This window comes from Dromiciops gliroides, chromosome 6 (genome assembly GCF_019393635.1).
Source record: "Dromiciops gliroides isolate mDroGli1 chromosome 6, mDroGli1.pri, whole genome shotgun sequence".
Taxonomy (NCBI): domain Eukaryota; kingdom Metazoa; phylum Chordata; class Mammalia; order Microbiotheria; family Microbiotheriidae; genus Dromiciops; species Dromiciops gliroides.
In genome coordinates, this window is record NC_057866.1 from 23345721 (window position 1) to 23368614 (window position 22894).

The window sequence follows — 22894 nt, forward strand, 5'->3', positions numbered from 1 at the left end:
CCGAGTCTCTGTCTCCCCTCCCTGTGCCCCCCCCCTCCCCTGCGGTGTGGCCCCGCCTCACTCTCTGGACTCCCACCGACAGGAGTAGGGCATCTGTGTAGAAGCAGAGGGTAAACTCTCTAGCGCTTCCAGCTTGTCGCTCCTCCGGAAGCCCAAAGCTGCTGCCTGGTGGGACCTGTGCTTCTGGGAGGTTCTGTGCAGTCTCGACCTCACCACCCTGTGGCGTGTAGAGGAGAGAGCCATTAGTGGGCCTCCCCGCCGAGCTACGCACGTGTGGGGCTGGCGCTGGCGCGGGCGCGGGCAGGCCCAAAGCCCAGAGCCGCACCAGAGTGGGGGGGGGGGGCTGCCGGACTTGAGGCTTCCACACCTATGAGGGGCAGAGGCGGGGGGCAGCCCGTGCCAGGATGTCTGCCCCTTATCTGTCTGGGTGCTTGATGGAGCCCCACGGGGCTGCCCCAGCTTCTGGGGGCAGGGAGGATTGAGGGGCTGCCAACAGGCCGTGGGCTTGGCTGGCAGGCCCACCCTTGGGCCTCTGGGCCATGGGGCTTGTTGGAGGTGGAGCTCTGCCCAGCTTCCTTCGCTCCCCTCCCCCCACGCACTCTAAGGAAATGGGTGGCCGCCTGCTGTCTCCACTACCTTTCTATGGATGGGGACGGCTTTGCCAGACTGTTCCCTGTGGCTGGAGGGGGAGAGACCCTGAGGTCTCCCCCTCTTATGGGAGTGGCCCCGAGGGCCTGGGCAGGGCTTGTGGACAGCTGGGGGAAGACAGGAGACAGCCGGGGTTTCCAGGAGGGCTGTGACCCCCCCACACACACACTGTGTAGACTGGATTCTTCAGGCCCCCCCTCCCCCCCAGCTCCCAGAAGCGGATGATGCTAAGAGCCTTCTTTCCCCCCTCCCTCCAGCCCAACGGCCTCAGAGTCGGCATCTACTGGACACAAGGGACTTTATTATAGTTTCACATCGTTGACGACATGTATTCAGACATAACAAGAGCTGAGACAGTTTTTTAAGGAAGGAAGGAAGTCATCTTCCCGCCCCTTCTGATTCTGGAAAGTGTCACCCCAGCATTGCTCATGTTCATTCTCTCCTCTGGCCGGGCCCCTCAAGGCCCCCAGGGTGGTGGGGCTGCTCGCCTGGCCTGGGGGAGGGGCCTCATCGGGTGACTCGGGCAATAGGGAGGGGACGGCGCTATTGTCCCCAAAGGGGGGGTGGTGAGCTCAGCGGGGGGCCCAGGACGCTGCTCCCCATCAGCAGACCGTACGGTCAGGTCAATCTGCCGCCAAGCCTGGGCCTGGAGGTGGTCAGCATGGGGCTGAGGGAGGTGGCTTGGGTGTATGCGCTGCTGTCATTCACCGTGCATTCAGCAGAGGGCAGTATATGACAGGTGTTGAGAGGAGGTAGGCGGGGGAAGGGCTGGCCCTAAGTGCCCAGCTGCTGAGTCGGGAGGGAGGGAAGGAGGGAGGGAGTGGGGAGCTCTAGCAGTGTCAGGATGGGGGGTGCCGGGCCCTCCGGGGCCTCTCAGGTCTCAGACTCCTCCGTCTCTTCAGTGGAGCCGTCACTCTCTGCATCCACTTTTCGGGGATGGTGGAGGGGTCTCCAGGGGGACCCCAGTCGGGGAGAGGTCCGTGGACCGCCACTCTCTGTGCCAGAGGTGGCAGTGGTGAGGAGGCCTGGTACCTGGGCCATCCTGGAGGAGGGAAGAAGGCCCAAGGGAAGCCCAGGGAAAGAAAGGGCCTGGAACGGATGCCCCGGAGCCTTGATGGCTGCCCACTGGGAGGGAGGCTGCTGTGATCGGGAGAGTGACTGAGCCCCTCCCCTGAGAACCCCCCCCCACCCCCCAGGCACTGACACTTACAATCTCTCCAGCTCCTCATCCATGGTCGGGTCATGCATCAGGTCCCCTTTGTCGGGTAGAGCCCCTGGAAGACAGCAGTGGGGAGGGCAGGGCTAGGCCGAGAGCTGGCAAAGCTGTGAGGGGGACCCTGAGGGCTGCTTGGGCACATCTGCCACTGCGGACAGCAGCTCTAGGGAGGGGGCAGCTTGTTGAGAGCCTTGCCCTGCACAGCAATCGAGTCCTGATCCAGGGGCAGTGGGTGGGGTCCTGAGAATCCGGGGTGCTGACAGCAGACCTGGGAAGAAGGGCTTCTCCAGCGCTAGCGGCCAGGCCTGGGGAGCTGGGGAGGGAGGCGGGACTCTGGCTCCCAGCCCCCGGAATACCGGGGTGCCCTGAAGAATGAGCGCACCTGTTGGAGCCAGACTGGGGGCTTTCCCTTAGTGACTCCATCTGAACTGCTTAAGGCCTCGTAGGGGCTGTAGCCTGGGCCTGCCCTCTATGACATCCTGTGGGGATGGAGGCCAGATTGGCAGCACAGAGACTGGGGAGAGATCAGAGGAAGGCTCTGGGAGTCTGAGGCTGGAGGGACCACCCATGGGGATGAGAAAGGCCAGGAGGCTCTGCTTCGAGGCCGGCCATTGGCTGGTGCACTGGCCACTTGTCCTCGGCCCTCGACTCCTTCCTAAGTCAGTGTCGGAAGGAAAGGGCAGCTTGGGTGGGGGGGGGCGCTTCTTGGGCTAGGACTGAGCTGGAGAGGGAGGGGAGCCACAGGATGTGGGCCGAGTCCATACCAGAGGTCAGTAATTACCCAGCTCTGTTCCAGGAAACGAGGGTGGCCAAAGCTTGGCCCAGCAGGAGCGGTCAGAGTGGCCTCAGCCACTAGGGCAGGCTGGACCAGGCAGCGCTAGCGCTTACCCACCTTGCATGCTGAGGGTGTGGGGGCACAGCAGGGGCACTAAGGACTGCTTGGGGCTTCCAGGCACTGGGGGAATTTCGAGTGACACTGAGGGAAGAGGAGCAAGTCTTAGTGAGCACCAGGAGCTGCACTCATTGAATCTAGGTCTGGTAACTCAGAGGAAAGGTGTGCCCGGGGGACATCTCGGGACCGCCCTGGCCCTGGATCTGCCTCCATGGGCGCCTGACACACACTCCGGGAGCCCTCTGGCCCATCGCACTGAAGCAGAGGGCTGAGGCCCGCCCTTCCTGCACCCATCTCAATTGGATGTTCCCCAGTTAGGGGGGCCTGTCCTTTGGAAGCAGCAGGGGTCAGCTCCTGGGTCATACAGGCACACCTTGTTTTACTGCGCTTTGCAGATACCGCATTGCTTTGGGGTTTTTTAGATACTGCTTTTTTTTTTTTTTTTTTTTGCAGGGCAATGAAGGTTAAGTGACTTGCCCAGGGTCACACAGCTAGTAAGTGTCAAGTGTCTGAGGTTGCATTTGAACTCAGGTCCTCCTGAATCCAGGGCTGGTGCTCTATCCTCTGCACCACCTAGCTGCCCCTAGATACTGCATTTTTTTTAGATTGTGGCATCCCTGCATCGAGCAGCACGTGCCTACCTCGTGCGAGTGTGTCACAGTTTGGTAATTCTCCCGATATCCCAGACGTCCCCAGCATTATTATACCTGCTATGTGGCCTGTGATCAGTGACCTTTGATGTTACTGTCGTGACTGGGGTGCCACAGGAGGCCCGTGTGAGACGGAGAGCTCAGTCGATAAATGTGATGTGTTCTGACCGCCTCCCCTGCCTGGCCTTTTCCCCCATCTCCCTCCCTCTGCTGGGGCCTCCCTACTCCCTGAGACACAAAGACACTAGAGAGGATCACATAAACTTAGTTGATAAGGCAGCGGCCGGGTTTGAGAGGACTGGACTCCAGTTCTTGAAAGAGGTTATGTCTGTGGGTCAAATGCCATCAAACAGCGTCACATGCTACAGAGAAGTCTTTTGTGACAGGCAGAGTCAGTGGATGAGGCAAATGTCATTGTCTTATTTTTAAAAAACTGCCACAGACGCCCCAGCCTTGCGCAGCCCCCACTCTGAGCAGTCAGCAGTCATCAGCATCAAGGCAAGATGCTCAGTTCAGAGGGTGGGTGGCACTTTTTTTTTAAGCGATAAAGTATTTTAAAATTACGTCCATTGTTTCTTTAACCATAGTAGGATCGCACACTTAGTAGACTTCAGTAGAGTTGTCAGCATTACTTTTATGTGCATTGGGAATCTAGAAATAATCGTGTGACTTGCTTTATTGCGATATTTGCACTAGTGCGGTGGTCTGGAACCAAACCTGCAGCATCTCTGAGGTAGGCCTGTATTCGGGGGGCCAGAGGCTCAGTCTAAACTCATGATTAACAGCCAGGGAAGAGCAGGGCAAGGACACTTGGGAACCAGCAGCTCTGGCCTATCGAGGCCAGCATGGAGAACTGGGTTTGGGGTCAGTACACAAGAAAAAAGAAGGAATCAAGAGAAAGGCTCCAAGCGTGAGGGGCCCCCACCCCACCCCCCAATCCTGCTGGGGCGCGTGTAGGCCAACTAGCAGTGGGGGGGGTTGGGGTTGGCAGAGGGCCAAGGCCAAGTAACCCTCCCGCTGAGCAGGGAACAAAAAGGAGGACTATGTCAGGGTCCCTGGTCCCATTTTCTTCGTTCCCTTAGAATATGTGGATTTTTTTTTCTTACTGAGAAGAAAGGCCTCCCTTGCCAGATCTGAGCACTGTTTACGGATGGGATTCTTGCCTTTGATATATAATCTCAAGAGCTGCCGGGTAAACAGCTCCTTCTGCCCAGCGGTGGGCCCCTCCCTCTCCTATGAGGGGCTGGGCACCAGGCTGTCATCAGGAAAGGCAGCTTCATGTCGGGGCAGGATGTGGGCTGGGGGAGGCCTGGGTCCTGGCTCTCAGGAAGGGCCAGTCCAGGTGGAGAACCAGACTGAGCTTGGTCCGCCTTACCCAGGGCTTGGTTGATGCCATGATGCTTGGAGAGAGCCACGAGGAATCCATAGAAGGTCAGTCTCTGAGCATTGCTCAGGACTTCTTTGACCAGAGCCGGAGGCGGGCAGCTGAAAGGGAAGCCAGGCAAGGCCAGAATTCAACTGTGAGCCGGGCTAACCCTCCACATTCAGTCTGGCCTGAAGGGTGGGGCAGCTTACAGGGTCAGAGCCGATGCCCAGCAGGCCCCCCCCCCCCAAGTGCGGGCATCCCAGCAGGTGCCAAAAGACCAGGCTTCTGTGCTCACAGGACGCTGCCCATGCAGGCAGCGGACACAGCACTGGACTCGGCAAGAAGGAAGCCCCGGGTCCTATCCCTTCACACACACTTCCCAGCTGTGCCACCCCAAGCAAATCACTGAACCTCGCTGTGCCTCAGTTTCCTCATCTGTAAAATGAGGGTGTTGTTCGCAGCGACCTTCAAGGTCCTTGTGGCTGTAAATCGATGATCTTGTGAGCCAGGAGTGAGGGGAATGGGAAGCAGCTGCTAGCCACTGTTTAGGCCAGAGTGAGCAGCTCTCTAAGCCTGGAGCCAACTGAGATGGCTGCCTTGTGCACACACGCAAGTGTGCGCACAACACACAAGTGTGCACACAATACACAAGTATCATGTGCGCACATCACACACACACACACACACACACACACACGCACATGCAACCTTAGCTGGGCCATTCTCATCAGGGCACTAACCTGGACAGGGTGGGCCTTGCCCACCTGGATGTGAGTCTTTGCAAACAAGCCAGGTGAACAGGTGAATGTTTTTTATCGGGTGCTCTGGTGTGGGGGTGAGTGGCACTACTTCCCCAGTGGCCCCTGGAGGGCTCAGAGGTGGAAGTGGGGAGAGAGAGAGAGTCCCAGCAGGACAGGGACCCCTTCCAGCACCTTCCCAGGGGCTGGCTGCGCATCCTGATGGGCGTCTGTCCTAAGCCCCAGGGAGAGTCTTCTTTGGGGGCAGGGTGGTGCCTTCTCCTCACCTGTACTTGTGACGATCACACAGGTTCTCCAGGTACTGATAGAAGAGAGAGGCTTCCACCCCCTCCAGAGTGCTGGTCTCATTCAGGGCCGGCCGCTGACGATGCTGCCCGCTTGATGATGTTGGCACAATTACGGTGTTGGGGTTTTTGCCTGTCAGCAGATCCTGATAAATGGCAGCCACGCTCTCCAAGAATTCTGGGGAACCAAGGGGAAACTTGGCTCAGGCTGCCTTGTCCTGGCTCTCTGACCGCTGTCCTCTTCCTGGGTTCTCTGGCCCAATCTAATGTCGGCCTCAGAGCCTGGTATTGCCCGATATTCTGCTGAGGCCTTAGGGTACGGTTTTATACAAGAGTCTCCAGACAGCTTGGGAATGGAGGTGGGGTGATGGGCACAAGTTGGTATGAGCACCCTGGGCTTTGTAACCTTCTCTCCTCTTCCACCGCCCCAACCCTGGTGTGGGGCCTGCTCCCCTCACGCCCCGACTCCTGCAATGGCCGCTGGGGGATCGGCCGGCCACCCCCCTCTCCCCCTCGACCCATCCTGCAGGCAGCCGCCAAAATGACTTTCCTAAAACTCAGGCCAACCATGTCAGCTCTCTCCTCACCAAACTGCCTTGGCTCCCTATCACCTCCAGGCCCTTCCCGACCAGGCCCCTCCCATCTCTACCCACCATGCCCTCCAAGGCAGCGGCCCCTTCGACTTCCTCAAATAAGACACTTCATCACCAATTGCCCCAGGCTTGGAGCCCTCTCCCTCCCCACCTCCGGCTTCCCTTCAGTCTCAGCTAAAGTCCTCCCTTTGACAAGAAGCCCTTCTTGGTCCTTCTCAGTGTTAGTGCCCTCCCCTCCAGTCCATCTCCATTGATCCTGAAGGGCTTGTGGGTGTGGTTGTGTACATGTCATCTCTCCTGCTTAACTGTGGACTGCTGGACAGCAGGGCTGGGTTCTTCCCTGTATCTCGAGCCTGGCACACAGTAAGTGCTTAATAAATGCTTATTGACTTGAGTACTGCTCCTATTCCAAGGTCTGACTGCTTTATAGAAACGGTCAAAAAACAAAAAGTCTCCTCATGGCTAAGAGGGCAGAGAAAGCAACTTCCCAAGTCCCTCTCCTGCTTTTGGGGCTGCTCTCAAGCAAAGAGAACCCTGGGGGGCGGGGCAGGGCAGGCTGGGGCTACAACCTTTCAGGAAGGCTGGCAGACTCAGAAGAGTCCCCTTTGTTGACTAAAGGAGGGTCATTTTCATCAAGTATGTTTAGGGACCTGACCAGCAGTTTATAAATTAGCTTCCACGCCAGTGTGTGTGTCTGTGTGTGTCTGTGTGTGTGTTTGGGCATGTTCTCTTATGTGCTCTTGTGTGTGGTGGGGAAGCAGGAGGCGAGGGGGAGACAGGGAGGAGTAATGGGCCTCAGCCCAGCCTCTCCTTGGGGCATGGATGCCTGCTTCATGAGGGGGTGCTGGGGAAAGTGGGGTTATCTGGGTGGGGCAGGGGTCAGTGAAGGTGCAGATGCTGGGGCTGTTGCCCTGGGGGTTTTATGGTTTCTGCTCAGCCCGTCTTAGGAGAGGAGGATCCTGGGAGGGGATACCACAGCGGACATCTTTTCATTACTGAAAGAATTGGCAAACCCTCCATGTCAGAGGGGAGGGGGTGCCAGGCCCAGAGACGTCGAGGAGGAAGGGAACCAGGAATGACCTCTACTCACCAGAGTAGTAGAACTGAATCTGGAAGGCAAAGAGGAAATCTGAAAAAGACATGAGGCAGTCCATGGCGTCATCCATGAGCACAATCCTAGGGGAGAAGGAGAAAGCTGCTCAGGGTTCAGCCACCAATCTCTTTTTTTTGTTTTGTATTTTGGTTTTTTTGCAGGGCAATGAGGGTTAAGTGACCTGCCCAAGGTCACACAGCTAGTAAGTGTCAAGTGTCTGAAGCTAGACCCGAACTCAGGTACTCCTGAATCCAGGGCCAGTGCTCTATCCACTGTGCCACCTAGCTGCCCCATATAGTACTTTAAAGGGAGATTTTCTTATAGAACACCCATGAGGCTGATTATTGCAACAACAATAATAGCTTACATTTATATAGTACCTTATACCTGACAAAGAATTTTCTTTACTATAGCCATCATCATTATCTTACATTGCTCTTGCCTCTGCTTCAACTTTTTCCCCGGTTACTATTACTGTGTTTCCCTCCATCCTATCTGCTCTCCATGATATGTACTCTATTTTCTATCTTCTTTTACCCTTTTCCTCCTCAAAAGTGACTGCACCTCCCCCAATGTGTTCTCCCTTCCTTCACCTCTCCCCCCTTATCCCCTTCCCTCCCACTTCCCCACAGGGCAAGATATATTACGATACCCACTTTTGCGTGTATATTATTCCCTCTTTGAGCCAATTCTGATGAGAGTAAGGCTCATTCACTTCCCCACTTCCCCCCATCTTCCCCTCCACTCCATAAGCTTTTTCTTGCTTCTTTTATGTGAGATACTTTACTCCATTCCACCTCTCCCTTTCCCTTTCTCCCAGTGCAATCTTCTCACCTCTTAATTTTATTTTAAAGATGTCATCATGGGGCAGCTAGGTAACACAGTAGACAAAGCACATGCCCTGGACCCAGGAGGACCGGAGCCCAAATCCAGCCTTAGACACAAGACACTCACCAGCTGCTTGACCCTGGGCATGCCACCCCACCCTGACTGCCCCGCAAAAGAACCCTGGGATATGTGTTGTCATTATCCCCATTTTACAGATGAATAAACTGAAGCAAACAGAAGTTAAATGACCTCCCCAAGGTTACACAACTCTCTGAGTCACAATTCAAACTCATATCTTCCTGACTCTATCCATTGGGACACTTAGAATCCATGATCCTTTAACTGTCTATAAAATGGAATAGTAAAGCTATCTATTTACTGTGCACCCTCCACAACCTATCTTCCAAGTGGTCACCCAGATTTTGCTTGGAGACCCCCCAGTGAGAGGGAACTCACTACCTGCCAAGGAATCCCATTGTTAGGAAGCTTTTCCTTATATGGATTAAGGCTAAATTTGCCTTTCTACAACTTTTTCCCTTATCTCTTGGTTGCCACCTCTGGGCTTAAGCACCTTATTAAGCCTGGCCTTCCACATAGCAGCTTTTAAATACTTGGAGATGGCTCCCCTGTCTTTTCCAGGCTAAAAATTCCTAGGGCCTTCAGCCAATCCTCCTGTGTGTGGACCACCTGGTCCCCCTCCACTAGACACCCTCCAGTTTATCAATCCACAACTGAGTCGACCTGGTCTGGCCAGGGCACAGGACTGGGGCACCCGTCATCTCCCTCACTCTTCCTGCATTGTGGTGCTTAATGAAGCATCACACTGAAGGAGCTTTTCCAGATCCTGATTCATACTGTCACTATATCCTCCTGTCTTCTTCAGATGAACTGTTGTCTAGCCTCTTTGCCTTCTTCTTGGATTTCTGGAGCTGCTTTTCTGAATCCACATGAAATATTTTCCAATCGTCTCTATTAAGTTTCTTTTTGTTTGGCTTGACCCAATCTTGTAGCCTTTCAAGGTCTTGAATTGTATCCTGACTTGGTCCAGAATAGCTAACAGCCATCACCCCCAGCTTTGTGTCACCTGTAAATCTGATGGGCAGGCCAGTGATGCCTTTGTCCAAGTTGGGGCCTTGGGTGTAGGCCTCCGAGGCCCGCCACTGGAGACCCCCTTCCAAGAATACATTGAGCCATTAATGACTCCTCTGTGACCACTCTGCCAGTTCTAAATCCAGCTAGTTGCATCACCATCCTGCCCACATCCTTCCATCTTTGCCACAAAAATACTCACCCAGCTGGCAGAGAGGGTATTGGGTGAGGGGAAAGATGTGGGGGTGAGAGGAGAGAGTTGGTCTGTAGTGCAGACAAGGATTCCTTTCAGATCCTTCAGCCACAAATGCCTTTATTCTGAAGAGAGGACCATTCAGCTCAGAGCAAACATGCTCATGAGGATGGGCAAAGGAAAGAGCCCAGGGGTTTCAAGGCAAGTGACTTTAGGATGGAACATGCTAACAGGGGTAAGGGGCAATGTTATCCTCCCAACCTGGATCTGGTGACATATGGAAGGGCATGGCAAGGCGTGGGGTAGCAGAATAGCCTGGGGTTTAGAACCACTTACTCTCTATTATCTAAATTCAGGATTTAACCTCAGAGGCCTCAATTTCCTTACGCTGGAAAGGATGGCTACCAAATCATGGTGGGGACAGCTCACTCTGAGTGAGGAAAGCCAATGGTAACAGAAGGAAGGGGTTAGGGCTTTTAGGCTGTGCTGGGGAAGACGGGGGTGGTGGGGTGTGAGATCAGAGAAAGGTCAGAAGCCTGATGCTCAGGGTGCATGAAATGAGTACAGATGATGGTGCACACACTTATTTTGCTTCTGTTTACTCTCCATGGGAAATGGTGTTTGGATTAGAAAGGACAGGACAAAAATGGCTACTAGAGAGGGGCTGGCCAGGGTCTGTGGGGAGATAACAGGAGAGCACCTCAATGCCAAGTCACCCAGGCCAAGTGAATGCCTGCCCAGGCTACTGGAAGAACAGGTCGCTGTGGTGACTGAACCCCTGTCTGTGACATCTCAAAGGCAAGGGCAAATGGGAGAGGCAGCACTGACTTGGGGAAGGGAAAAAACATCCCAATTGTTTAAAAAGGGGACAGAAGGGAATCTGCAGACTGCAGGCTGCAGCGCGAACTGTAGGTTTGGGTGTCCAGGGCATATGATTAAAGGGACAGTCAGAAAACGCCTAGAAAAAGGAAGCAGCGTCTGGCCAGACCAACTGGTTGGTCAGGGGAATGCTAGAGGATGCAGTCAGATGTTAGCAAAGCATCTGATAAAGGCTCTTGTGCTATTTCTGTTCTTTGTGAAGAAGACCCTGGCATTGGGGTGATGTCATAACTTGCACTGAATTGGATTTAAGTGAGGCAGGGCTGTGCAAGGTCACCAGTCTCATTCAATCCTCCAGAACCATCTGGGTCCAGTGCCAAGATATACATCAGGACAACTAGAGATGGCCCCGGATGTTTGAGGAAATTGGGGTTAAGTGACTTGCCCAGGGTTACACAGCTAGTGTCTGAGGTGAGATTTGAACTCAGGTCCTCCCAACTTCAGGGCAAGTGCTCCATGCACTGAGCCACTTAGCTGCCCTGTGCTATTCCTACAGAAAAGATGAAAGGACACGGGCAGGATGATAATGCAGAATGACCACAGAGGAATTCATTAATGGTTCAATGTACTCTTGGAAGGGCGTCTCCAGTGGAGGCCCCAGAGACCCACACCCAGGGCCCTGACTTGGGCAAAGGCATCACTGGTGTGCCCATCAGATTTACAGGTGACACAAAGCTGGGAGTGATGGCTAACAGGAGCAAGTCAGGATTCAATTCAAGGCCCTGACAGGCTCTAAGAATGATATCTAACACTTACATAGCACTTACTATGTGCTGGGTACTGTGCTAGGCAATTTATAATTATTGTCTCACTCGGTCCTCCAGCACCCCTGGGAGGCCAGCTCTTCTTGACTCCAGATCTAGCACTCTACCTACTGAGCTACTTAGCTTTCCCTAGGTCGGGGCCAACTACAAGGTTGGGCTAAGTGGCCAGAGAAAGGGACCTGAGAGGTGAAGAGCACTAAGTTGGTGACATATGAAGACTGGCTGAAGTGACTGGTAATGTTTCTTCTGGAGAGGGAAAGATGTGGTGGCACCTGGGGGCTGCCTCCAAGTATTTTAAGAGCTAGACTCGCTGTGCTTGAGCCCAGAGGTCAGAACCAGGAACAATGGGCAATAGTTACAGAGGCAAACTGAGCCTTGATGCGTGTGGGGAGACTCTGGTGTGGCAGGTAGGGAGTTCCCTGTCACTGGGGGTCTCTAAGTGGGAGCTCTGCTGGCCACCAGTTCAGCATGGGGTGCAAGGCTTTCTCTTGGAGGCTCCTTTAGAGCAGGGACCATGTTCCACCCTTTCCTATTTGTGTCCCAGCTTGGCACCTGTACTTCAGGGAGGATTTCTCATTCCTCTCGTCACCCAGCCTGCCTGGGTCTCTCCTAGCTTTGCGGCTCTGTCAGCGTCTGACCAGGTGATCCTGCAGTTCTTGGCTAGTTCCCAAGGCTTCACTGGAAGTCTCCTCTTCAGTCAGAGAGCCAAACCATTTCTCTCTGCACGGCCCTCCCCCACGCCTACACCCCAAAGTCTTTGATAAGGGGCTCAGGCCAGAAGAACTTCAGCAGGAGATGAGTTTGAGCTAGAAGCTGATGCCCCACCCCTCCTGCCACTTTCGGGTCACAGGGCCCCCTTCATCAAGCCAGTTCTGAAGGATGCTGCTCCTGACACTCTCCTTGGGCTCCCTTGGGCCCAACCCCTCAGTGCTAGGAAGGTTTTCCTCTGGTCTAACACTGGCTTCCATTTTCACTCTCTTCTTCCCCACTTTGGGCAGAAACCTCACATGGACCGCGCCACCCCCCCCCCCACCCTGACCTGTTAACAAGATGGATCCTGCAGAGACTCCAACCAGGGCCCAGGGAGCTCTAGCGAGCAGCAGCAGGATCAGCACAGTTTTCAAATCTAGTGTCTCTTCGCTATGCTGGGCCATCGTCCCTACTAGGTCCCTGGACACTAGTATCTGACTTCTCAGTGCCGTGATTAATCTTAAACCCTATCCCTCTTGGTTGCTGGGCCCGATACCTAGGACATTTGTTATTTCTCCCCAAAGGAAAAGGCTGACTTTATAATACGGAATCCACCGCATTCCAGTTCTCTCTCTGGGGGTCAGCTTCCTCACCTATGGAATGAAGGGTTTGGCCCAGGTGCCCTCTGAAGTCCCTTCCGCGTTCTAGGTCCTAGAATCCGAGGGAATCGCTGCAGCAGGGCCTTCTTCCATTTCCAAGGCAGGAAATGCGAAGGCCAGGGGCATGGAGGTGACGCTACTGCCCAGTGATGCCACAGGGAGGAGCCATTGAGCCCTGCTCCCCTCCACTGGGTCCTGAAGAGAGGCTGATAGCAGTAAGAGGTGGTGGCTGCTGCCGCTGCGGCTGCTGGCTTTGGCCTTCATGGCTGCAGCTCTTAGCACAGTCCCTGGGGTTAGCAAGTGCTTTGGAACTCCTCACTGGCCTAACCTGATAGATGCACTAGCCGCCTCTGTCCGGCTCTAAGCAGGGAGCACACAGCCCAGGCATAAGAGAAAGAACAGGGCAGATGGCCTGGCTTCTGATACCTGGGGAGGGGGCAGACAGGGGGCACCCGGGGCTCAGCAAGGTCACCTCCCAGCCACTGGCCCGCTCACAGGCTGCCTCGGGCTGGAGGAGCCATCCCTGCGATGTCAGCCAACACCTCAGCCCTTGCCTTCCCGGGCCGCCTGGGGAGGGTCAGGGGGAGCCAGCTGTGCAGCTTCTGGTGGCCTCCGGCCCAGCTCCTCCGCATGGGGCACAGGGCTGTGGGGCAAATCTCCAGCAAACTCTGCTTCCTGGAGCAAAGAGCCCTGGAAGATGCTGCGCTGCGTGAGTCTGGCTTATCCCCAGGGGCCTTCCTCCTCTCTTCCCACCTAGGACGATGGCCTCCACTTTTAGTTCTCTTCAAGAAGCGCGTTCTGTCGTCACACTAAGGCCCTGGCACTGATGTCAGGGGGCCACACGCCTCTCCCAGCCCACCAGCTCTCCTGGTCCGAGCACGTGGGTGACGCTGGCTCCCTGCGTGACCTTAGGCACTTAACTGTGCAGGGCCTTGCTTTCCTCATCTCTAAAGTGAAGGGGCTGGACTATTTGTCCTGAGTCCTCCGAGGGCGGGAAGGGACAGACCGCCAGGGGTGGCAGTGAGCCTCCCGGAGGCTCAGCTTCCTGGCCTGTATAATGGGGCAACAACATCAGGACTGTGGTAAGGATCAAATGAAATAAGGTGCATAAGATGCCAGAGAGCCTCAAGTGTCTGGCGTGTCCCCTCCCTTCCCCTGGCCTTCATTCAGGCACTCCCTGGGGCTGGGGGCTGGCAGAGGAACTGTGCCAGCGGGAATGTCCCAGTGAGGTCATGCTTTTTGGATGACCCAGGGTTCGAGTCACTCCTGGTCCTGGGGTTTCTAACACAAGTCACTGGAGACCAGAGGTTAAGCTAAGAACTAAGATTGGTCTGAAACAGAGCAGACAGGACAGGGGCTCCTTGAGGCGTCTCCCATGGACATTGTGACCACGCTTGGCTTCATCAGACTTTCCCACTTGGGCACCCTTTTTTTTTTTTTTTTGGTGAGGCAATTGAGGTTAAGTGATTTGCCCAGGGTCACATGTCTGAGGCCGGATTTGAACTCAGGTACTCCTGAATCCAGGGCCAGTGCTCTATCTACTGAGCCACCTAGCTGCCCCTTGGGCACCTTTTAATGAAAACTCTGGGGAGCTTCAGGAAGCTGAGAGCCTCAAGGTGCTGGTTACTGCTTCACTCCCTACCTTCCCAGGCATCCTGACTGTGCCCTCGCATTGCAGGCTTCTGGGCCCAGGCAGGGCTTTAGGGGGTGGTGTGAGGGGCTTTTGGCTCTATCCCACTGACCCCTAGTGAGCCCGCGCTTCTCTGTGGACAGTTCTTCCTCGGAGCTCCCCTGAGATCTCTTGGAGAAGAGGCGAGGCACACGGGTTGTTTTCCAATCCACAGAGGTTGGCTGAGCAGCCCTCCATCCCAGGGGCCCCTCTTGGACATGCCAGCTGCTCTTGACACCCGGAGGAACACAGGCAGCTCCCCCTCCTCCCCTCACCCCAGCTTTGATGTGGAGTCAATAGGGACCGTTGCTGCCAACAGGCATCAGCAGATCTATTGGCTCATGTTCTGTTCCGCCGGCACCCTTCTCTGTGGGAGGGATCAGGGTTTTGGGGGAGAATGAATGAACACACACGGTTCCCAGGGGGCCCAGCTTCACAGAGCACCACGCATGGGGTGGGGTGCTGCTGCTAAGCAGGATGGGAGGCTGAAGAGGCGGGTGGCATTCCATAGTATTGGGGCTACTGGGAGGGGCTGCCCTTACAGCCTTTTCTTTTGCCCTCACTGACTCCCTGTCACCGAGCTGGGCTGGGGCTGGGCCAAGGTGCCAAGGAAGCCAGGGCTCCCGGTCTGACTCCATTTCTCGCCAAGCTTCTCACCGCTCAGCGATCTGTGACACGGATCATGGTGTTACTGGGGCAGAGCTCAGCTCCACTTGTGATGGCTCTGACTCTAGGAGAGGGAGGAGACTCCTGGGAAGGTGTCTCCCACAAGCTCCTGTGGAGGACCCAGAGGAAGTGTGACTCAAGCCCACGTGTCAGGGCAGGGAGCCGGGGTGCTGGGACCCACAGTCACAAGGGTCAGAGTTAAAGGGTCTTTTCACAGAGGAGTAAATCAAAGCCTCCAGTGTGGAATTGCACACTGCCCATCACAAGCGTCTCCTTCCCAAGAGATCAAAGACAGAACTGTGACTTCCCACCCCACACCTGTGGCTTCTACTGGTCCGGAAGCTTCCCTCCAACCATGCCATTCTCTTTACTCATGGAGCCGCCATCTTGGTTTGGAGCCTCATTTTTCTCACTGTGATGATAGCAAGAGCATCCTCTCACCCTCCTGCCACCAGCCTTCCCATGCAGCTGCCAAGGTGCCAGCATTACCAGGCTACTCTCTACTTACTAAGCTCTTGTACCTCTCTAACACCCAGGATCAAACCCAACCCCATCTGTTTGACCTTGACAGCCCTTCACGGCCTGCTTCCAACCTTTCTGCTCTTACTATTACATGTCACTCTCCTTCATGCCCCCAACTCTGGCCCTCCTCACCACGGCCTTCATCCAGCCTGGAACTGCTCGCTAGCAGTTTCATCAGAGGTCAGATCTGAGCAATAGTGCCTACATAAAACCTTTTCTGACGGGCCCAGCTCCTGGTGTCTCTGCCCGCCCCATCCTCCCCTGAGTCATCTTGCATCTGTCTGTATATGCCGATAGATGTCTGTGACATCTCCCTGGGCTAGATTGTAAGTTCTTTCTGGGCAGGGACTGTTTCTCTTCTGTCTTTGTTTACAAATGCTTGTGGACTGATTGCACCCCCAATGCCTTTGCTGTTGTGATTACATTTCTCATGGGGTGTCACCACAGAACGTCTCTACAAAGAAGGGGGACACAGACAAAAGTGAGATAGGCCATAGCCTCAGGAAGCTTACTGAGAAAACCCTCCTAGCTCCAGGGCTGCTGAGTTCCTTCTCTCAGCATGTTTCAGGGCATCAGCTGATACAGTCAGAGCCATTAGCAAGAGACAGCACTGCACCTGCCCCCTGTCCCATCCTCAGAGAAGGAAGAGAAGGGGCCAGTGAGCTGGCATCATGGCTCCCCAGGAAAACTTCCCACTTGCACAGATTCAGCCTGCCCCAGGCTCCTCTGGGAACTCAAGTCTCTTGGGCTCTGCCAGTTCTAAGGGCATCAGAAAGGCCCGACTGGGTGAGCAAACATGGGGGGAGGAGGGTGGCCCATCTTGATTCCCTGTGGGAAGCAGCTCCAGATCCCGTCTGTTGGGGAAGAAGGGCCTGTCCAGCAGTCCTCCAGGACGCCTGGTCCCCAGGCCACCAAAGTAAGAATGACACCACCCCACACTCCAGCTGCACCTGGAGTTCCTTCATGCTCTGGATGTTAATAAAACCATGCTGCTGTTTGCCTCAGTCATTCTCCCGGACATTTGCTGCCCTCCCCTGCCCTCCTAGTATTTGTTATCGTTGCATAGCAACAGCTCCTAGAGACTCAGAGAGCTCTGGCCTGGAGATCTCTGGCCTTTGAAGTCTTCAGCTCCTGCCACCAAAGGGAAAACTTTCTTTGTCAAGCACCGAGTCGGAACGGAGAGCTCTGGGGCAGGGCAGGAGGACGAGCTCTCTCACCTCAGAGCCTGTAAGTGAGAGTTCGTGCAGAGGGCCAGTGTGGAGGGTAGGCAGCTTCACAAATGCCCCTTCCCCTGTCCCCAGCGTCACTGCAGCCATCACGTGGGCCCCTCAATCAACAATGCAGCAGACCCTGGTCCTCTGTGTGCTTGTTAAGTCCCAGTGAAGCGGGTAGCAGGGATTTCCCCAGACATTTCTGACTCAGGAGGGGAGCTAACATTCTGGTGGGCTCAGAGGTGAGTCCCGAGGAACCGCAGGCAGCTGGGTGTGGTTCATGCCACTGCATGGGGAATTCAGACTTTTAGGCGCTTCGTAAAGGCCAATGGGGTCAGCCTGGAGCAAGGGGAAGACTCCATCATGGGTCATGGAGGCCCTCAGGTGTAACCCCTTCACTTCATGGGTCAGAGGTTATATAAGGATCCTGGTTAGGACTTGAGCCCAGATCCCAGATCCCAGCTCTCTCTCCCCTGAGGCTGGGCCATGCTAACGTGGCCCAATGGAGCTAGTTCAGCTGTTCTAATCACTGTGTCTTCCGGAGCCCGGCGACCTCTCATTGCACCCTGGGGGGCTGAGGAGGCACAAGGGTTGTGAGCCCTGAAGGAGGGGGAAGGAGGTGCTCCAGTGACTTGGGCCATCTGAGTCTGAGATCGCTGTTAACTGACTGGATGAAGAGAAGAGGGGATCGCCCGGCTAAGCGAGGTCCTTCAATGTGCCTGAAGCTCCTTCCTCCACCTGCTGTCTCGACCTGGGTCTGTGCCGCTGGCTAACAGTACACGCAGCCTGCAGATGTGCAAAGCCTGTCCCCTGAATGGGGCCCTCCAGTTTATGAGCAGCTTTTGTGGATTAAATTCCTTGACACAAACATCATCCCAGACCAAAGCCTCCTTCTGCTGCCTGTCCCCGGGCCCCAGGGCCCTGTGGATGTAAGCCCACCAGGGCCACGGAGTCCTCGGTTCTTCTTCCAGCTGCGGCTCCTCCCAGGGCTAACATCCTCCATCGGCCCTGCTCCTGAGGCAGGAGCAGCATAACAACAGCCAAGTAGCTCTCAGGTAGGATGTCCCCAACCTTCTTATACTGACACCAACCTGAAATGGGGTGGGGAGAAGCCCGGCCTTGGAAGGGCATCGATGTACAGTTCTAGGGACTGCAGATGCTCATACAAGGAGAATGGGGGATCATGAACCTCTGCCTAAGTGTGATCCCCTCTTAGGAGGATCAGGGCCTGAATGTCACCCCCATCATCTCCCCGACGTTGGGACTGGACCGCCACAATATTCCTGTCAGAGGCTCCCTGGGCAAAGAATTTCAGCCGTGATGCTATGGACACAATTTGGCTGCAGGGGCTCCTTGTCAGAGACCAGGAGCTGGTGGTCCTTGACACATGCTGTGACTACCCCTGTCCATCCAGCAGCAAGTAATCCCAAGTCCTCAGGCCCAAGGGCTGGCTCTGTGACTGGGCAAGTCACTCCTAGTCTCCGGGCTTTCGTTTCCACGTCTGTGAGAGGGGCTTGGATAAAACGATCTTGTTCTATGTCCTGTGATCCGTTGGGTCGGAAGGTCTGGGAAGCAAACTAGCAGTAGCTGGTGCCATGGGAAGTTGCTGGGGAAGCCCATCATCCTCCCCTCCCATGGAGAAAGAGGACGAGGGCTCAGGCAGCAAGGGGAATAAGTGGGAAGTGAGGTTAGAATTGGGAGCAGCCTATAGGAGAGGAGGTGGCGGGAGTCCTGCTCCCAATACCAACTGGGATGCGTCAAAGGTCAGACTGGAGGATCTGGGCCCCCTTCTGTCTGCCAGCTGACCGTATTCAAACCTCCAGTCTGGACTTTTCCAGAGAATTCTTCTTTGGGGTTGGGTCTTCCTCAGCAGGTCGAAACCCCAAGGGAAACCCTGTTATGGTTCATTCGGGGCAGACCCATTCAGTTGGGATGCGAGGTGGGACACATTTTTTTCAGCTCAGAGCCATCCAGGGCTCTTCCGCTAGCACACAGATCTGAAACGGCAGGGCCCGAGACTTGGGCTTTGACCTGTGTGCTGCTCTTGGAGAAGTCTTTCCTTAGAAGTGTACTGGGTGTGTGTGGAGAGAGATGAAAAAAGACAAGGTGTCTAGAAATGATTCCAAAACAAGTCTTACACATGGCCGGTGAAATTCGCTTCAGAGTCATGAGCTGCCAAATGGCCTGCAGCAGTGGGAATTCCACTGGGGATCTGTCTCTGGCAGAGGGAGACTTCCCGATTTCCTGAGGAGTGAGTCTTTTGGGGTTTGTTTGTTCATGTTTGGGGAGGGCAGAACACTGGGAACCTGAACCTTGAAGAGCAGCTGCCAATGGGAGAAGGGCAGTCAACTGAAGTGGGGGTCAGAGCGTGGCCTTGTACTGATCTCATGACACCGGAAAGTGCCAGGAATAGACTCAAGGCCAAGGAAGGCTTCTTAATGGACGTGGTGCACGTGTGCCTGCATGTGTGCATGCATGCACGCAGGTCCTCTTCTGGACTACCGGGCAGGCTTCTGGGAGACAGACTCAAAACATGTCAGGATAGCAAGGAAGGGGGCATAGGGGAATGTTTTCAGGCTACATCTTCACTCCTGTTTGCCACCCTAATTCAAGTTTTCTACTTAGAAAATCAAGGTTCCCTGAGGCAGACCTCAACCACCTTCTGACTTGGTCAAAAGGGTTAGAGAGTGTACGACCAGTGACAGAGAGAGCTGGAGTTCCCAGACTTTTTGTTTTGTTTTGTTTTTGCAGGGCAATGAGGGTTAAGTGACTTGCCCAGGGTCACACAGCTAGTAAGTGTCAAGTGTGTGAGGCCAGATTTGAATTCAGGTCCTCCTGAATCCAGGGCTGGTGCTTTACCTACTGCGCCACCTAGCTGCCCCCATGTTCCCAGACTTTTTATGCCAAGTTTTTCTGGTAGCTAAGTCTCTTTGGGTTTAGTAGTAAACCAGTAAATGTTTCTTTCCCCTCAAACCTCAACCAATGCTTTACCGCCTCCATACCTGCATCCCACCCCCAAGTCCTCTTCTTATGAATCACTGACAGCTCTTGTGCCTTCATTCCTGGAGGCTGTGCCAGTCCTCGTCATCTTTTCATTCCCACTTTCAGACTCATCCAAACCCTGGGCTCTGCCACAGTTATCCCAGGAGAGCCGTAGGCCCCACTTTACGAAAGTGCGGATACTGAGCATTCCTGGGGGCCTCTCCTTCCATTGCCCCTTCTCTAGCATGGCTCTGCTCTGAGCCTAATTTCCACCCAATTTTCCCCATCCCAGGTTCAAAGATTCCCCCACGTACAGTTAGGGCCAAGGAGAAGGTCTGTCTACCTGGCTGCCTTCTGAGTGAGCTCAGTGGGAAGTTGGGCAGAGTAACTGCAGCAAACAGTGGTATTCCTTCATGGTCAGCAAATCTGCAGGGGAAACAGAAGGGACAACATTAGATCCCCCCCTTTTTGCGTCGCCTCCTTCCCATTCCCAGGCCCAGAATGACTTTCAGCAGAACTGCCCTTAAAGAAAGACCAGAAGATGAAGGGTCCACTCTTTGGTAAACTCTAGGGCTGGGCCTAGAAGCTACAGGCGCTTGCTGGAGGGGCCTGGCCACAAGGTCTTGGCCCGCACAGGGGCTGCAGGAGTTAGTGAAGTCTACTGGGTGGGAAGCAGTGGGGTGAACAGAGGTAACAGAGGGGTGCCTTGAATGTCAGCCTTTGGTTTGACTTGTATATAAATATTGGAAGAAGGAATCATTTCAAAGCTGGATAAATGTGCTGAAATCCACTGGCACCAGTAACAGTCACCACAACATGCTTGAGGACCATCCACCACAACATCTGGAAGGAGTCCTGAGGCCAACTGAGTCTTGCAATGGACGGGGGCGGGGCGCGGGGCAGCACAGAGAAGAACCCACAGAGTTTCTTACTTTGTCATCCAGCATGGCAGCGGGCTGGTCTCTTGGGAAGTCTGCAGAGACAATAGGGTCATCCTATTCTAGGGAAGAACAGAGCAGAGATCCAAAGTATACAAGAGAAGCAACCAAATGAATCACAAAGTAAAAAGGAAGTGCCTTGTGAGCGAGCAGTGAGGCTCGGTTCTGTGGTTCAGCAAGGAGACCCAGAGAGGCAAAACCCAGGGGAGGCTTATGGGATCCCAAGGGAAAGCGAAGAGACCGATGTTCAAAAGTTGCTTGTGATTGCATGTTCTCAATCCAAAGGCTGTAGATCAGCCCAACAGCAGCAATTTGCAAGAATTTCTCTCTACAAAAACATTTAAACTATGGAAGGAAGTGCCAGTGGTAAAGTGAGATGCAAGTGACACCAAGCAGTCCCAGCAGGGGAGGAGGGTAAGCAAGGGGATCCAGAGGGCACAGCCACACTCTGGAGGTGGAGCTGATGATCAGAGAAGGTTGGCTTCTTTGGCCAGGCACAAAAATCCAGATTCCCTTCCCCGGGACAGTTGAGCTGATGCTTTTCCAAGAAAAACCCATCGGTCCCTAGGGATAGGTTTGGGTTCCTACCACTGTTTCATCCAAGCTCAGTCCAAGGTGGGGCAGAGAATTAGACTAACCACATCAACAAGGCCCAAGATACCAAAGGAACAGTCTCGGCGTCAATGTCGGTCAAAGGATCATGGCGGGTTTTGTGGCCTTGGCCTTTCTCTTCAACTGTTTGACCTTGGACAGGGCCCAGGGGGTGTTCTGGGCTACCCAAGCTCAGTCGGCTCTTCTGCGTCTTTGGGCGGGGGGAACAGAGGAAAGCGAGGAAGGGACAAACACAGGTTTTCTTTCTGGGGTCCTATAGGCCTTTCCTCTGCTTCTCTTTCCAAAACACTGAGGAGAGGAGGTATCAACAATGAATATGAATCCAGGTGCCTTCAGAACACTTTCAGAAATATTAACAGAAACGGGGCAAACTTTATATTGCGGAATACTAGGAATACCACATATGTAGACACAGTAATGGCGACATGCGCAGAGGCAGTGTGGTTCAATGGGCAGAATGTTAGAGTTAAAAATACCTGGGTTCAAATCCCACCTCTGATACTTCCTAGCTATGTGAGTCTGGGCAAGTCGCTCAACCTTTGTGCCTCAGTTAATTTACTAGGACTTATCTTATAAGCTACCCATCTCATCAGATATTCCCTACATTAAAACAATCACAAATGATCTGGTTATTTGATCAACGAATGGGGCAATACGTACGACTGAGTTAAGTATTTCATGGTCCTGTGGCTTCACTGACCCATCTCCCTGCCCCCCTTACTGCCTCAGTAGATGAAAAGTTCATAACCTTGTGGGCAGCCTGGGATGAGTTGCTGAGTCCTATTGGCTTGGGTGTTCGGACAAGACTCCCTCCATCTGTGGTCAGGCCACACTCCATGCCTTTGTACCTCAGCATGACCAGCCAAAACCCATAATCCTATGAGGTATTCTGCGCCAGACCAGCACCCCCTCCATGCCACAATTAAGGTACAGGAGAAGAAATATGAAAATTTACCCCACTTAATGATTCCCTTTGGGGAGAGGAACTCTCCCTGGCAAGGAGGACCGTGTAGCATTAGTTCCTTCTCAGACAGCACAGAACAGTGGAAAGTGACCTGCACTTAAAGGCAGGTGACCTGGGTTCAAATCCTGGGAGACTCTGGACAAATTACTTAACCTCTCTGGGTCTCTGACACTTATCCGACACCAAATATCTTCTCAGATCTTTATGCCATCCTCATGAGGCTAAAACGGCTGTTAGTCATCAGTCATTGATGGAGAAAGCAAGACCGAAGCTCCCTAGAGCGTAAATGTCATAGAGACAGTGACAAAGACGGAGAGACAAAGACAGAGAGAAAGACAGAGACCAGACAGAGATGAGAGACAGAGAGACAGAGATGAGACAGAGAGAGAGAGAGAGACAGAGAGAGAGAAGGGAAGGGAGAAGAGAAAGGGAGGGTGTGCTGTTCACTTTCTGGATGCTTCTCTCAAACAGGTACTTCAGGTATCTGCTTCCTTGCTCCCAGAAGGAATCTCAGAAAGCCCCTGGAGTTCCTTTAACAAAGTTTTTCTCTCTGTCATGATAACCCATGACCCGCCACTTCACATCAGGCCCCATATCAACCACACTCAATCCGGGGGCTTCTCCCACAAGTGAATGACTCTTGGCTTGTGCTTCCGTCCAGGATTTTAACTGGTGACCCCAGAATTGGCTCATTCTGCCCCCCAGTAATGACAGACACAGCTCTTCCC

The 22894-nt window shown here is 54.2% G+C and overlaps 1 protein-coding gene across 1 annotated transcript in view; it reads right to left on the bottom strand.

The window, feature by feature from the left end:
- Positions 1-937: 937 nt before the first annotated feature.
- Positions 938-22894, bottom strand: part of C6H11orf49 (chromosome 6 C11orf49 homolog) — a 168951-nt gene continuing 146994 nt past the window's right edge. Inside the window, 7 exon segments of the mRNA XM_043970904.1 lie at positions 938-1690; positions 1859-1922; positions 4782-4891; positions 5797-5992; positions 7498-7583; positions 19996-20028; positions 20030-20078. Coding sequence (XP_043826839.1) covers positions 1522-1690; positions 1859-1922; positions 4782-4891; positions 5797-5992; positions 7498-7583; positions 19996-20028; positions 20030-20078 — 707 coding nt within the window. The 3' untranslated portion in view covers positions 938-1521.